The sequence below is a fragment of the Xiphophorus hellerii genome, chromosome 18 (genome assembly GCF_003331165.1).
Source record: "Xiphophorus hellerii strain 12219 chromosome 18, Xiphophorus_hellerii-4.1, whole genome shotgun sequence".
NCBI lineage: Eukaryota > Metazoa > Chordata > Actinopteri > Cyprinodontiformes > Poeciliidae > Xiphophorus > Xiphophorus hellerii.
Window position 1 is genome coordinate 34,736,336 of NC_045689.1, and position 16,251 is coordinate 34,752,586.

At 42.4% G+C, this 16,251-nt stretch overlaps 1 protein-coding gene across 2 annotated transcripts in view; it reads right to left on the minus strand.

Annotated features, from left to right (window-relative positions):
• Positions 1–1,414: 1,414 nt before the first annotated feature.
• pou2af1 (POU class 2 homeobox associating factor 1) overlaps positions 1,415–16,251 on the minus strand; it is a 35,360-nt gene continuing 20,523 nt past the window's right edge. The window contains exons 3-5 of one of the 2 annotated variants that reach the window (XM_032590246.1): positions 6,068–6,107; positions 5,667–5,944; positions 1,415–2,843 (exon numbers count right to left, since the gene is read on the minus strand). In XM_032590246.1, coding sequence (XP_032446137.1) covers positions 2,409–2,843; positions 5,667–5,944; positions 6,068–6,107 — 753 coding nt within the window. In that variant the 3' untranslated portion in view covers positions 1,415–2,408. Of the gene's footprint in view, positions 2,844–5,666; positions 5,960–6,067; positions 6,108–16,251 lie in introns of both variants that reach the window. The other variant, XM_032590245.1, reaches the window with a different exon arrangement.

Genomic DNA, 16,251 nt, shown 5'->3' on the forward strand with positions numbered 1-16,251 from the left:
GAAGTTCCTTGGGAATGTTCAGACCTCTTAACTTCACATCTGCTCCGTTTCCAAAAGTGCTATTAGTCAAATTGTTTGTTCCTTATCTGTCCAATACAGAGGTTCCTTCCCACGTCTTGAGCTCCGGCCCAGTTCCTTTGCTGGCGAACAGACAAAATGTCTGGCGCCAGAACTTTCTTGCACAACAGCTTAAACTAACAACTTTCCTCTCTTTAATAATTGTTATTCGACATCTCTCCAAATCTGAATTCCTTCCTGACTTCTAGGTCAGATTGACCCAGTCCACTTGACACAATACATTTCTTTTAGGTTAAAACATATCTTAGTGCGAACCAACATAATTTTTAACTATTAAAATAATTATAGTCCTCTACAAAGCTAGATTTTTACCTTTGCTAGAAAGCGCAGATGAAAAAAGCTTGGTTTCACAACATAGCTCACCTGCTTATCCTATTTCAAGCAACTGTCAAAAAGGACACCAAGATTCCTAACAGAAGATTGATAAAAAAAAGAGCAAGGGAATCAAGAGGATACAGTCAATCAGCAATAAAGAGACATGAATTGGCTGCTTTGCAAACACCAGCCAATAGCTTGTCAAGTAGCATTGCCGGCAGGTACTGCAGTTTCCCAAATTGCATTTAATTTCTTTAAATCTGTAAAAAGGAACAGGTTTCCACAAGTAATTTGCAGTTGCGGTCTACATAGAAAATCGGCAAATAGGTGAATCTGCAAATACGTGCTCACATCACAAATATGTCTTTTTTTTTTCTTCTGCCTGAAGGTAATAACATTTTGGAGTGGTCCAGTTAAAGCCCTGACTTGAATCTAGTAGAAAATCTTTTGAGAAAGTTAAAAGAGGCTGTCTAACCTCAAACATGAAGGTTATCAAGAATAGTCAAAATACCACAGGACACAAGCAAAAGGTACCCAGCAATACTGACGATGCATTGTGTAATGCAAGGAAAGATTTATTCATTGATAACTTAAAAAAGTATCGACAATTTTCAACTTTTCAAATAAAATATATAAAAAAAACATTTAATTGTTAAAATTCCTGCTCCATTTACATAATTTGAATTTTTTCGGTAGATTCTCTCTCATTTCCTAACAGAAACTGAGTTTTTGGTCTGTTATTTTAAATCTAAATCTGCCATACTTATAAATAATTTTAGCTGCTTATGGAATGAAAAGCCAATGCTTGATAAGGTTGGCAACATTTAATTGAATTAAGAGATGTCAACATGACATTAATTGGTATTATACATTATTGCAATAAGCTAACAAAATATGTAAATTCATGTAAATGCTTATTCTCCCTGCTGCCCACTGGGAAAAGGTTCAGCAGCTTCAAAAGCAAAACAACCAGATTCCACAACAGCTTCATGCCTCATGCCATAAGGACACTAAACTCCCATTTTATTATCTATATTTCCATTCATACTTTTTTTATTGGAGCCTACAACAAAATTTCTTTAAATTTGTACATTTTTTACATGTAAAATTGAATGACAAACTATGTATATGTCTAAATATTAACAATTGAATATGTTATCAGTTCTTATCCCTGTAGTTGTGGTTGTAGACAAACCTTAAATATACCTTATTTGTGCCTTTGATTGAAACATAACACGTTCCAATAGAAATATCTGCATCCTACATATTTAGGACAGTGTTATGGCAAAACCTAAGATCACCGCCTTTTCACAACCTCCACCCCATCCCACTGCTGCACAGTCATCAATGGAAATAACTAACATGTGAAGAGAGGATAAATTCCTGATGACAATATTTTGCCACCATCATGTTACACCACTAGAACCAAGGATTTACAAACAGAGCAATGTTTCTTATTTTTCAACTGAAGACAACTGTTGACTTTAGTTGAGTGAGGCTTCTTTATTTTTCAGACAGAACATGAGGAGTGCTCTAGGCCTACAACACAGGTGAAAGGCAGGAAAGATGTACTCGGAAAGAACCAGTTGTGTGAAGTTACATCCAAGTTTGCATAGGGAAATGCTGTGCCTTAATTGTTGATGTTTTTTCACATTTTCACACAAATACAAATGAATTTGGGATTTTTTGGGGGGGACAGATTTCTGTAAACTATGGGACAAAAACATTTGTCATGCATTTCTGTTCATTCCCCACTGCCAGTTCTAAATAGAATCAAATTTTACTGCAAATTAATCTTTGTGAAATTAATCTATCTGTTTTGTGCATCTAGTGGCTGAGATTTTCGCCCATACTTATTTGCTAAACATTTCCAGCTCTGTCTGATTGGAAGGTGGATTGTCTATGAACGAAGGCAAGAATTGAGTTAAAGTAAATGAGTATGCCAAAATCTTCTGCAATCTCATGACCACTGAGTTAAAAAAAATTCTGTTTCAATGGACTGAATAGTTGTGACTTCAAACATTAGGTAAGAACATGGAGCTGGAATATGAATTCTTGTCTTCTTCGTCATCATGCCCCTTCTGATCTTCCAGAAGTTTATCCAGCAGATTAGGGGACACTGGTTCTTCTTCAGGATTTTCTGCCAGAGAGTGATCTTGTGGTTCTTGGTCCAGCTCATGCCCTGAGTGCTGTTGGGTGTCCAGAATCTGAGGGTGAGGGTCCACCGCCTGAATCTCTGGTTGAGGAATCATGGCGGTCAAAGACATGGGTAAAGGCATATGAACCAAAGGGGGTCCATGCAGAGCTGCAGAACCTGAGGCAAACTGAACTCCTGGGTTGGGCATAGCAGATATGGTGGTAAGAGGCTGTGCCCACAAGGGGTAGGCCAGCCCAGAGTCTGGGAGCTCCATCGGGGTGAGGGAGCTTTGACCTGGAGCCACTGGTATGGTCTGAAAGAAGAAACACATTCCAAGTTGTATTTTAAATGTATTGAAACAAAGTTAGGAATCTACAATCTGCTGCTGATACAGATTAAGAGCAAAATCTTAAAATTTTTGAAGTAATAGATGACAAACACAGAGATTACCATTTGGTAAGAAAAGTTTACCAAATGGAAGAGTGGCTTTGGGTTGACCTGCTGATCTGTGAATAGGAGCAACCAGCTCCTATTCATATTTGAAAACCAGCACCAACTTTCAGCTGAAGCTCATTTAAACCTTCCAACATTTTTGGAAGGTTGTACTCTTTCCACTTCTGCCAGCATGGTTAAACATTAATAATCAATTTTATTTTCCTTTTTATCTTCAGCATCACTGTCTTTTCTTCTGAACAAATTAGTTACTGCTTTCTGCAGTCCACCTGTGTAAAATCTCCCAGTCCTTAAATCCAATTAGCAAACACAGTCTTTTAGAAGAAGATTATTTTCTTATTTTTTAGTCATTTCTATAGCTCGACCCAGACCCTTACCCTAACCCCAACCATTACCAGTACATGCCCAGCCCTGACCCTAACCCTAACTCAATTCACATTTTAGAATTGAGGGTTCTAATCTAACTTAGATATGACTTAAATTAAAACGGGAAAAGTGTTTTAATATTCGTCTGGAGGCTGCATGCTTCCATGGAAGGGTAACGGAATACAGCTCTTATACATGTAATTACTAAAATCACAATATCCTCACTGTGTATCTCTCAGAAAAATGAACCCATTTAAATTAAGAAATCTTTCCATGCGTGATTCCACAATAGAGAATGTTCATTTTAGTTACCATTGGTGCTGTAAGTGGTCCGGTATGCAACGGCACTAACAGCACTTTTAAATCTCACTTATCATTTTATGGAATTTTTTTCGTTTTTGTAACAGGTTTAAGTTAGTCTGTCTTTCCCCATCCATACGCTCCCTGACAGCAACGCACCTTAGCAGGTAAAAAAAGACGTGCACAGTTGCGCAAAACCCAGAAACAGGAGAACCGGAACATAGACAATAAACTAGATGTGAATCAGGGCATAGAATCCGACGCTGATTCACGCTGAACAGTGAAAACAGCTCAAAGTGGCAGATCAGGTGAAACACAAGATGATTAGGTGGTGCAGCAGGTGAGTGAAGATGGTGAGCGTCAATAAAAATGGGAAGCAAATTAACAACAGGACCAGGACAACAATGAACCAAGAGAGGATAATACTAATCAAAGAAAACTAAATGCTGATACTGTTTTCAGATAAAAGGTAAAAGGTAAGTTCCTTATAAGAAAATTATCACTTATTTATGTTTTTAATTAGATTTTATTTTATATATTTATTTCTTCAATATTATTTTTTATGTCAGTGTTAATGGCATGTTTAAGTGACTCTATGACACTTTCAATTTGACTCATTAGGATTGGATTAAGAACCAGCTTTGTTCTTTGTAATTTCTGTCCAGTAAAAATCTATAAATCTATAAATAAAAATCTATAAATCAATAGACCGGTCCACTTAAAAATGTCACCCATGTTTCTGTCCCATATTTGTATGGCATTAAACGGATCTGGAACTTTTGTTTTTCCACTGAAAGAACTGGTTTAATGTCATGTGGGTGAAATTTTATAGAAGATACTCTGATGTTATCATGGAACCACCAGAAACCGACAGAAACACTTTAGAGAAGAAGAGCTCTGATTGATATTGTTGCAGTTCTATTCATGTTTTAATGTTACAGAGCACTGTCTTTGCAAATAGTGTTACTATACAACTTATCTGGCCATTTTGTGCAAGATTTAGGAACTAACATCAGAAAATGGCACAGAACAAGATGTTTTTTCACTCTGATAGGCCTACTGATTTCAAGTTGAATGTCATTTGATTTTTCTTAGACACCTGTTTTAGTAACACCTATAGTCACACCTATAGTAATTGAGCCCAAGCGTTGAAATTTCACTGCTTGAATGGAACACAACCAAGTGAACTATAATTGGCTGTCTCTTTATGTTGCAAACAACACAATTTTAAAAACGAAACAACAAAATTCCAATAATTTTTCAGAAAAAATAAAGAATTCATCACTTAAAACTTGACCATATTCAGTAGCTCCTGCTTTCACCAGGTTTTGTTGATTGCAAAAGCTTTGACACCTTTGGCTTCCCATATTTGTACCATTCATACTATAATTATGCATTTAAAAGGTTTTCTCAATATTATCAGTCATTCTTGCATTGTGTGGGTGTGGCCTTCAGATTGCATAGCAAGGTTAAATATAGAGGTAAGTATGTATGCCTAGCATTTTGTCTGACTGCCTAAAGCATGCCATGTCTTTGGTTGCAGCTCAGCATCAATAATGCACCGCCATTGCTTTGGTTGTCACATGACAAGTCCACCTGTAAAATAGAGTGCCTTGTGGATGTATATGAAATCAGTCCCATATTAGCAAAGCATTAACTGACTTTTTGTTTTCAGAAGTAATTTCATGAATTGTAGCACAGTTGCATCAAGCTATCGTTCACTGATCCTTGCATAGATATGCGGCTGGATTCTAAAAACAACCAAACTGGCATTTTTTCTAGACTACCTAAGAGTGTTTGAGATCACAGATTTTCCAGGTAAATGTGACTTTAATGTTAAAAAGAAGGTTGGATCTTCTAGTTTTATGTGTTTTATGCAAACTAGCACTAAGTCTGTCAGGCTACCAATCCAGTTGTTTTCACCGCCTTCATTTTTTTAATACATATTCAAGAGTTCAGCACCTTGGGTAAATATACTGAAGCTAGTTTGAAGTTTGCACTGTAATTTCTTACTCACGCCAAAGTTAGTTAGCAGTGGTGTGTGTGTATAGGTCAGCATGGTGTAGCTGGGACACAGAGTCTGCATGTATACATCAGCAGTGAGGGTAGAGGCAGCTGGGTAGGCCAGAGTCTGAGCTGTGGAGTCCTGCTGGTTGTAGTCAGATGAAGACCACGGCATCACAGCAGGCTGCAGCCCAGCGGTGGTGATGGGGGGAGCAGGTTTCCACCCGGCACCCTGTAGCCCTCGGTCTGCTGCCCCAGGAGACTGCTCAGCAGGGGAAACACTGGCAACATCTGAACAAAAACCACCTAGACGTCAAAGATCAGTCTGAGATTAAACACTTTCTTTTTTTTTATGTACAGTGTTCTTTGTTTTGGTTAATGTGTAATGGAGTCTCACGCAGGTGAAGCACGTACCTTGTATAAACGATGACTGATTGCTGTAATCCACCACATCCTGAAAAAAAGCAGACAATATCACAAAAGAAATTTTTTATCTGTAATTGTCACAGCAGCAACCATCCATGTCATGTTGATATATAAACATAAAATGCAGGTGGGAGCTGCAGCTGGGACGAGATATTAATTACACTGCAGGAGTTTCTGTGCAACACATGGTTAAGTGAAAGCATGCAGAAACAGTAACAGAGAGATTTACCACATCTGTTGTTTTCATTCATTTATCCACTATTAACTATATCTGAGTTTTCTGATTTATACATAAAACCCCAGCTAAATTCAAAACAGGCTAACAAGTATAACACAATTCTATCCTGTTCCAAAACTGACCTTTATTATAAACTATTAGTCTTGGCTTCACCATTCAGTCCTGAAGAAAATCTTAAGAACAGAGAAACTACTTAGAAAATATTGCCATAATCCTATTTATTGCAAGGCTTCAAAATGTTAAAAAGACAAATAAGAACAGAACAAATAGAGTATGCAAGTGTCTGAAAAGTGTGTTCAAACTCAAATGGGCTACTTATCAGCTGATTAAAAGATTAAACTCACTAACCTATAAAATTTCTAAATCTTGACTTCTAATCTCATATTATGGTTCCCTCTCGGAAATGCCTGAAAAGCTGTCTGTCTTTGAATGAACCAAGATTGCTGAGTTGCATAAGCAGGGTTTCTTGAAATACACAACTGCAGCAGAGGTGGGGTGCAGTGAAGGGCTGCGCATGGTCAGGTCAAAGTGCCGAAATCAATTCTCATTATTGTATGATGAAAATCATATAGTTTTGTTTCTAGCCTCTTGTCATCTGGCCCTTCTTTTCATAGCCCCCTGATGAACTTTACTCTCTTAAACTATATTGTGTGATTAGTCTGAATTTCATGTGGCTTTCACTACTCAACAGCAGAAACTACAACCAAGGCAGACTGCAATTCAAAAACAACAGAAATTTGACGTCATTGTTCATAACTCTTTCTGTTCGCTGATTGGACAAGATTTTATCCTGAGGAATTGAGCTCAATGAGAGAAATTGAGCAGATTTGATAAAAAGGCAACCGTAACGTTCCCGGTAATGACCGGGAATGTTACAGTAATGACACAGCAGAAGACTAAAATGAAAGGAATGGCCTTTACAGGCAATGTATCTAAAAGCAGAGCACATCAGTTCCACATCTTCAATGATTTGTGCTGTTCACATTAATACATGTGAATTTGTTTGTATTTTATGCCCACATTGGCTAACAGGGAAGGAGAAATTGGTTTGGTCTCAGGAAAGATTAAAAATCTATTTATGAGGCAGAATTTTCCAAAGATTTGGATATTGTAAACACAGGATAGTCTCAGCTGGTGTACCTGGAAAACTGTGAGCTTGAGCTATGTACTGGCTTACCACCTCTTGGGAACATCGCAAAAATATATTTCTGGGAATATCTGCTGTTTGCAAGTGATCAACTCGGTGCTTGAGAAGGTTTGCCAACTTGGGCTGTCCGACCCAACTTGGCAAACCTCAGGCAGCAAGATGACATCAAGCACTGCCAAAGCACTTAGAGGCTGTGGTGCTGTTGAGAACATGTGGAGAAGCCAGAGTTGATCTCCAGCTCTGGTCATGACAATTCCTAGATCCACCACAACTAATGAGTGGACATTCTGCTGTCAAGAGAACAAAGCCAGGGATACAACAGGCGAGGATGACAGATTTTGACTATAAAGAAATAATCAGTAACTGACTGTGTATTTTATTTTCACAGTTGTAGCTCTCCTGTAAAAGTCGACCATTTAATCCCACCGGCAACAATTGTTGCCAGACATTTTTTCTAACTTCTGGACGCTCTAAGAAAATTGTTTTCACTTTTGGCAGCTAATTGAAGTTTTAAAATAAAATAATATTGTGTCTACTCTAAGCAATATCAATTTCATGTCTCTAGTATGAAGGGTCACATGAACAGACCTCTTTACCTCCAGCCTGTAAAGCTGGAGGTAAATGTCAGTCACAACCTGTACAAGAGGATATTTAAAATGTTTAAATATTTTAAAATATTTATTTAAAAATATTTAAATGAACTTATATAAATAAAATATTTTGAACATATGTTCTTTCAAGTGTCTTCTACTGATATTGCAGGGTTTCAGACTCGTGAAATTCAGATGGCGGTTCGGAAGTGGATTTCTCTGGTTCAAAACAAAGCAAAATTGATCACAACGAGTAGCTAATGCCCTAAATAGGCTGGAACAGACAAGGCATGTTGAAAAAATATGCGTATATTTAGGATATGATCCATATTATCTCTGTAAAAAAGACGTCTCCTATAGTCTAGACTCTAGAGCACAGGTGTCAAACTCCAGTCCTGGAGGGCCACTGCCCTGCAACTTTTAGATGTGCCTCTGCTGCACGACAGCTGAGTAGAATAATTAGGTCATTAGCAAGGCTCTGGAGAACTGATCTACACAAAGAGGAGGTAATTAAGCCATTTCATTCCAGTGTTTTTTACCTGTGGCACATCTAAAAACTGCAGGACAGTGGCCCTTGAGGACTGGAGTTTGACACTCCTGCTCTAGAGGATGTACAGTACCCGGCATCGAGGTGAACCACATAACTAACTATCTGTAGCTGCAGACCTCATATTATACAACGAGCCAGAAGAAAGTTTTCAAAAGCCTGGAGAATAAAATCATTTAGTTTCAGGTTGGGTCAAATTTAGGATAAAAAGAAGCATTAAATGGCTGTCAACTTGTGTGAGTAGTGAGTTGTGCTATTTTAAGTAATTAATCTATGATAGCGATGCTATCGCTAACAGCAAACTAACCCATATATTTCTATGAGCTTGGATCTTCTGGTAAATAATTTATTTAGCTTCTGTAAACCCAAGTTTATGCTGGAGTTGTACGTTAATGTTGAGTCATTGTAGGACGCTGGATTCAGGTCCAATGCAGGTCAACTATTTGCTGCAATCTAGAAACCCAATGTTCATGTCTGGCCACGAATATAGTTTGTGTCCACAAACCATGTGGGGGAATAGTCACAGCTCACTTTGACTGTATGCCTAGGTAGGTTATAGTTAATTTATTTAGCTTTTTTTTTAGCATGACAGTCCCACTGAATAAACATTATATTTTATGTCTGTGACTCAGCACTGAGTTAGATGCTAACAACATTAGCACTCTGAGGATAACCAAGCTAGGGAGTAAAAATAATATACCCTACCTTACATATGACTGCTTGTCCTTCTTAGTAACTGTCCAATAAAATATCTGAAAATACAATTTAAACAATGTGATCGTTATCTGTTAGAAGTCGGCGCTGCAAACTCTGGCATTGTTAGTTTTCACACCTCCTGGTTTTAGCTGTAGATTGTTGATCCACTTTTTTCGGGAACTTTTTTAAAATTAACTCCCTTGTGACCGACTACCTACGAAAAACAAAAATAACATTTATCTTTCTCTCTATTAGAACGATTGGAACAACTGTACAGGACACAGACTTTAGGCATTTTGATGCTTGACTAACAGAAATAAATGGGCTGCATTTACTTTCTGCCCTCCATCTGCATTGGGTGACGTCGATGCTACGTCATCTGAGACCCAACAATATGAAGAAAATTGTATCCCTTCATTCATCTTTTAATTATAAGAGTGAATATAAGCATGGCAACAATTGTTGACACTAGCATAATACATAGACAGCACTATGCTATGTGTCAATGGGTTGCCTGTTTATTCCATATGCCTTGCTGTTCCCATACAGCTTAAAACTATCAGATATTTTAGATCTTCAACACCTGAAGAAACCTCAAAATGATGTCTTCTGCATCACTAATTCCTACAGTTGATCACCCCCACCTCCACGCCTTTTGGAGGTGCAGAGGTGGGAGTCTTTATGTATCTAAAATATTTCTGAACACTCTTGTAACCATTCTTTGTTATAATAGGTTATGCATGTCATGATTTTTCTTATTTTTTTCTTTGTGTAAATAGGCCATATTTAGACTGTGCAGTTTCCCACCGACAATAATTGTTGCCAAGTATAAAACCTGCATTTGTCATGTTCCGTGTTTTTCTGTGTATTTATTTCGAGTTTCTGTGTCTGAGTTTCCGTGTTCCTAGTCTTACCCTTTGATTTCTCCCTGGTGTGTCTCGTTTCCTTGATTACTCCCTGTGTATTTAACCTCACCTGTGTCCTTTGTTCTTCGTCGGGTCCTTGTCTACCTACAGTCAGTTGTCGTTTGTTGTGCCAGTCTGTCATTCTGTCCCTTCCTTTATCCTGCCGCTACTGAGGCTTCCGCTCAGTCGTGCTGCCAGGTTTTTGTGGACATTTGGACATCATTAAACTACTTCATGACAACATTTTCACTAACATAACCAACATAAAATGTAGTAATTCATAAATATCATGTGTTAGGGAAGTACAAGGATTGAAATTCATGCACTTATTTTGCAGGAAAAAATTTGGGATTAAACGGGTTAACTGGGTTTCTTGTTTTAACAACAACAGTATTTACTCCCTGTAATGGAAAAAATTATAATGTGCTCCCATCCTCTTTTTTGCTTTAGGTTAGTTTCATAGTCTTATCATGGGATAGGTCAAGCGGTTCTTATATAGACCTCTACAGTGTCAGGAGAGGTTCTTGACGCTTGAGACTATCTAAGTGTTACTTCCCCAACCCAGATCTTATCAGCATTAAAGCTGCCCTCTTTAACATGAAAGAACAACCCCCTATCCTTAACAATAGACAAATTTTGGGCTCCACAGAATTCCTGGTACATAACAATCTGTCAGGATCTGTGTTTTCTGTGTTCATTTAGAGTTTTTTGTGTCCTTGCGTCTCTTCGTTGTCCTGTCCTCCCCTTGATTGTTCCCAGGTGTGTCTCGTTCTGTCATTACCCTCCCATGTATTTAACTCCACCTGTGTTCCTTGTTCCTCGTCGGGTCCTCGTCAATGTTAGCTTCTGTTTCGTCTGTGTTTCCTTGTGCCTGCTGCTCGTTGTTGGATTTATTTATAATTAAAATCATCATATTCATCATACCTGGGTCCGCTGCATCTGCCTCACCACCAACACCACACCGCTTCATGACAGTAGGACCCGACCATACCGATCGGTGAGGCTGCTATAATGGACCCAGCTGGAGCGAGGTTCCGACCAAAGGAGCAGAGCGGAAGGAGGCGGAGATCCGGCAGGGAGGAGAGGGAGCTAGTGGAAGCCCTCGCCGACTTGCAGCGGGAGCTTTTCCGGGGGACAAGACTGGTGTTGGCACCCCCCGGATACGGCCCCCGTCGATACCTCCGTCCGGGAAGCCAGCGACCTGAGCCGCCGGTGGAGCCGGCCCCTCGTCGCTTTCCGGAGCCGCCACCTCCGCTGTCTGCCCAGAGACAGCGACGTGAGCCGCCGGCAGACCCGGCCCCTCGTCGCTTTCCGGAGCCAGCACCTCCGCTGTCTGCCCGGAGACAGCGACGTGAGCCGCCGGCAGACCCGGCCCCTCGTCGCTTTCCGGAGCCAGCACCTCCGCTGTCTGCCCGGAGACAGCGACGTGAGCCGCCGGCAGACCCGGCCCCTCGTCGCTTTCCGGAGCCGCCACCTCCACGGTCAGCCCGGAGACAGCGACGTGAGCCGCCGGTGGACCCGGCCCCTCGTCGCCTTCCGGAGTTGTCACCTCCGCTGCCGGTTCCCAGGCTCCGCTCCGGCTCGCCCCTGCAGCCGGTTCCCAGGCTTCGCTGCGGCTCGCCCCCGCAGCCGTTTCCAAGGCTTCGCTGCGGCTCGCCCCCGCAGCCGTTTCCAAGGCTTCGCTGCGGCTCGCCCCCGCAGCCGTTTCCAAGGCTTCGCTGCGGCTCGCCCCCGCAGCCGTTGCCAAGGCTTCGCTGCGGCTCGCCCCCGCAGCCGTTGCCAAGGCTTCGCTGCGGCTCGCCCCCGCAGCCGGTTCCCAGGCTTCGCTGCGGCTCGCCCCCGCAGCCGGTTCCCAGGCTTCGCTGCGGCTCGCCCCCGCAGCCGGTTCCCAGGCTCCGCTCCGGCTCGCCCCCGCAACCGGCCCCGAGGCTCCGCTCCGGCTCGCCCCCGCAACCGGCCCCGAGGCTCCGCTCCGGCTCACCTCCAGCCGGCGCACCCGAGGCCGAATCAGCCGGCGTTCCAGCCGGCGCACCCGAGGCCGAATCAGCCGGCGTTCCAGCCGGCGCACCCGAGGCCGAATCAGCCGGCGTTCCAGCCGGCGCACCTTCCGAGACTCCCAGTGTTCCTTCCGAGACTCCCAGTGTTCCTTCCGAGACCCAGACCCCCAGCGTTCCTTCCGAGACTCCCTGCGTTCCGACTCAGACTCCCTGCGTTCCTCCAGAGACTCCCTGCGTTCCTCCAGAGACTCCCTCCGTTCCGACTCTGACTCCCTCCGTTCCGACTCTGACTCCCTGCGTTCCGACTCTGACTCCCTGTGTTCCGACTCTGACTCCCTGCGTTCCTCCAGAGACTCCCTGCGTTCCGACCCTGACCTTCTGCGTTCCTCCTGAGACCGAGACCCCCAGTGTTCCTCCTGAGACCGAGACCCCCAGTGTTCCTCCTGAGACCGAGACCCCCAGCGTTCCTCCTGAGACCCTGACCCTCTGCGTTCCTTCCGAGACCCCGACTCCCGAGACCCTCTACGTTCCCTCCGAGACACCGACTCCCGAGACCCTCTACGTTCCTTCCGAGACCCCGACGACCAAGACCCCCTGCGTTCCTCATAAGACTCCCAGTGTTCCGACTCAGACTCCCGGCGTTCCCACTGAGACCCCCTGTGCTCCACCAGAGACCCTGCCTCGGGGGGCTCGTCATCGCCGTCTGAGGGCGGCCCCCGGGACTCCCCATTGCCACCTCCTGCGCCGCGGACGGCCGCTGGACCGCCTCCGTGGTTCCCGCCTCCAGCGCCGCGGACGGCCGCTGGACCGCCTCCTGGGGTCCCGCCTCCGAGGTTCCCGCCTCCAGCGCCGCGGACGGCCGCCGGACCGCCTCCGTGGTTCCCGCCTCCGTGGTTCCCGCCTCCAGCGCCGCGGACGGCCGCCGGACCGCCTCCGTGGTTCCCGCCGCCGCGGACGACCGCCAGACCACCTCCGTGGTTCCCGCCTCCTTTGCCTCCGCCCACCCTGTGGGTAGTTTTTTGTTGTTTTTGGACTCTTGGCCCTCCCTGTGTTTCCGCCCGCAATGGTGGGTTGTTTTTTGTTTTTTCTGGACTCTGGCCCCCCGTCCAGCGCCCCTCCGCCCACCCTTGTTGGGTTTTTGTTTTGTGGGCGTCTGGTAGCCGCCCTTGAGGGGGGGGTACTGTCAGGATCTGTGTTTTCTGTGTTCATTTAGAGTTTTTTGTGTCCTTGCGTCTCTTCGTTGTCCTGTCCTCCCCTTGATTGTTCCCAGGTGTGTCTCGTTCTGTCATTACCCTCCCATGTATTTAACTCCACCTGTGTTCCTTGTTCCTCGTCGGGTCCTCGTCAATGTTAGCTTCTGTTTCGTCTGTGTTTCCTTGTGCCTGCTGCTCGTTGTTGGATTTATTTATAATTAAAATCATCATATTCATCATACCTGGGTCCGCTGCATCTGCCTCACCACCAACACCACACCGCTTCATGACACAATCAGGGATTCACACCTATAGTCCAATCAAGTATTTTTTCTGCAATACCGCCTTTTTCCAAATTCCCATCAAAGTTAATTATTATTTGGCTAATTAATGAATGAGCAGACACTAACAGGTACCATAGAATTGCACAAAAATCCGTGAGGGACGGCAGAATCCCAGAGCGAAATTCCGTGAAAGAGGAGTACGGAGCCTTGTGCCAGAAGCCCATTAAAATGCTGTCTACATCGTTTTAAACTGTGTGATTGTGAGTGGGAATAAAAATAGCAACAGGTATTTTGTTCCATGTAACACAGTAGGAGTGTAACAGGTAAACCTTTTATGGATGCAAACTCGACTAAAAACTCTCCTGTTTAGGATTGTATTTGAAACGTAATCAATTACAAATTTATTGATGGAACCTGACTTAATGTCGTGTTTTGATTGTTGATTCTATGTTGCATTGTGTTTCTGTGTTTGATATGATGTAAAGCACTTTGAAATGCCTTGCTGCTGAAATGTGCTATACAAATAAAATCTGATTTGATTTGATTTTGATTTGATCATGTAATCTCCCTCTCACTCGCTCCTTCATCTCCCTCACCCTCTCTGCATGCCTCAGAGAGAGTCATAAAACACCCGGCTGTTTTATGATGATAATATGTATACAAATATATCAGAAGAAGACCTCCATAAGAAAGACTTCTAGCTGTCTTCTCTAACAGTTAGTAAGATCCAGGTCCATATGGTCACTCAGGACACATTTAGATATCACTGAATGATAGATTCAGTGAAGGACACTTAAACCTGATCACTCAATAGTGATGTCAATGCCAGGGCTGAATAGGACCTCTGTCATACCAGACCTTGTTATATTGTGTTTAGGTAACCCTCTTTGCTGCCCGTATGACCAGGTGCCAATAGGATGACCCACCGATGTAGCAGACACACTTTAAAGACATGCCTCTGAAACTTTGCTTTCAGTAGACTCTACGTTTGGAGAAACCACAGAATCAACATATCTGATGTCAAGTACTCACCTGGGTCAGGTTAGGAAACACACAAAGAAAGACCTAGAATTACAACTGATAATGCAGTTTATGACAAATGGAAGACTAAAATATGAATCTAAAGTGCCTGATATGCTTAGCCATGTTATACAGTGAAAAATGTATCCTCTACCTAATGGACTAAAACAAAAAGCTGAAAAAGCTTTGAAGACAGCCAGGATATTTTAACATAGCACCCTTCAGTTACAAAACTACAGGCATCCAAGATACATGGTATAGTCCCAACCCAACTGATGCTAGGTGGTAAGTTATGGACCCCCATCTCCACAATAGCCTGACATTGCCTTAGTGAGAGGAAGTGACTTTAGAGGGATGCCAGCTCATGACATTCTACATAATTTGGTTTTGACGCAATACAATGAATCTGTTTAAGCGAGTTAATACTGCTTCAACAGTATTATTAGCAACCTCTAGGCTAGAGGGAGCATCGAGGTCACACATAGCAAAGGACACCTTTCAATAGTGAAAAGGGGTCCTTTCAATAGGTGCACCTAAAAGCAAAGGACACCTTTGCTTTTAGGTCCACTCTTTTATGTGGACCTAAAAGAGTATACATGCAGAATTTCCCGTAGAGATTGAAACCTCTACTGTATTTTCATGTATGGCGCCTGATAACTGAATCTGCTCTGCTTCCAGTATGTCCAGTATGTGGCTGGAGGTTATTTTGCAGTATTTAAGCATTCAACAGTTTGGGACATCAAATCTATCCCAGCAAGTATACTACACACCTCTAGATTAAGACTATTTTAGATTTATTAAAACAAGATATTGATTAATATAAAGGTCTGATTCATACATTTCCTTGAAACCATTAGGCATTGACCTTTTGCTTTGACTTTTTTAGCCTACCAAATTGCTCTACTGAAATTTTTACATGATGTTGCTGTTAATATTATGCTTAATTCAGTTAAACTAAACTTGTTCTTTTAAAAAAGTATGGGCTGTTTTGCTCCAATCGATTGTCTACTGTTTATCCATGTTTGGCTTGTGAATGTAACAGATCTGGAAGTGAAGTGCTCAGATTTTCTTCCTTGTAACACCATCCAGCTCCTCTTGGAGGAGGTATTGTGTATGATGTATGGTTTGTGTCAACCAGTCATCTATAGGATTTTTTAAATATAGTTCAGAAATAATTTCTGAGAGGAGAGCAAAAGGTAAGATACATAATTAGAATTTGCCCAATAATTAGGTTACTACCTTACAAAGGTGTATAAAACTTGGTCAATATTTCGCTAATATTGAAAAAACACACTTTTGCAATTGCAGTGTTTCCATTGATTAAGAAATGCAATTAAAGTCACACATGAATAAGCTTGTCATGCAGTAGGTTATTAAATAAACATGTGCATCAGCATCCTCCAGCTATTTCTTGTCATCTTCTCCGTGGTTTGTGCCAGTAGCAACATCATGTGTTGATCACGTGACTTGTGTGATGCAAAAAAAAGTATTTCTATTTCCGTTTTGCAAAATAAACAAATTTAATACAGCCAAAAACCAATTTACTGGGGCGTGC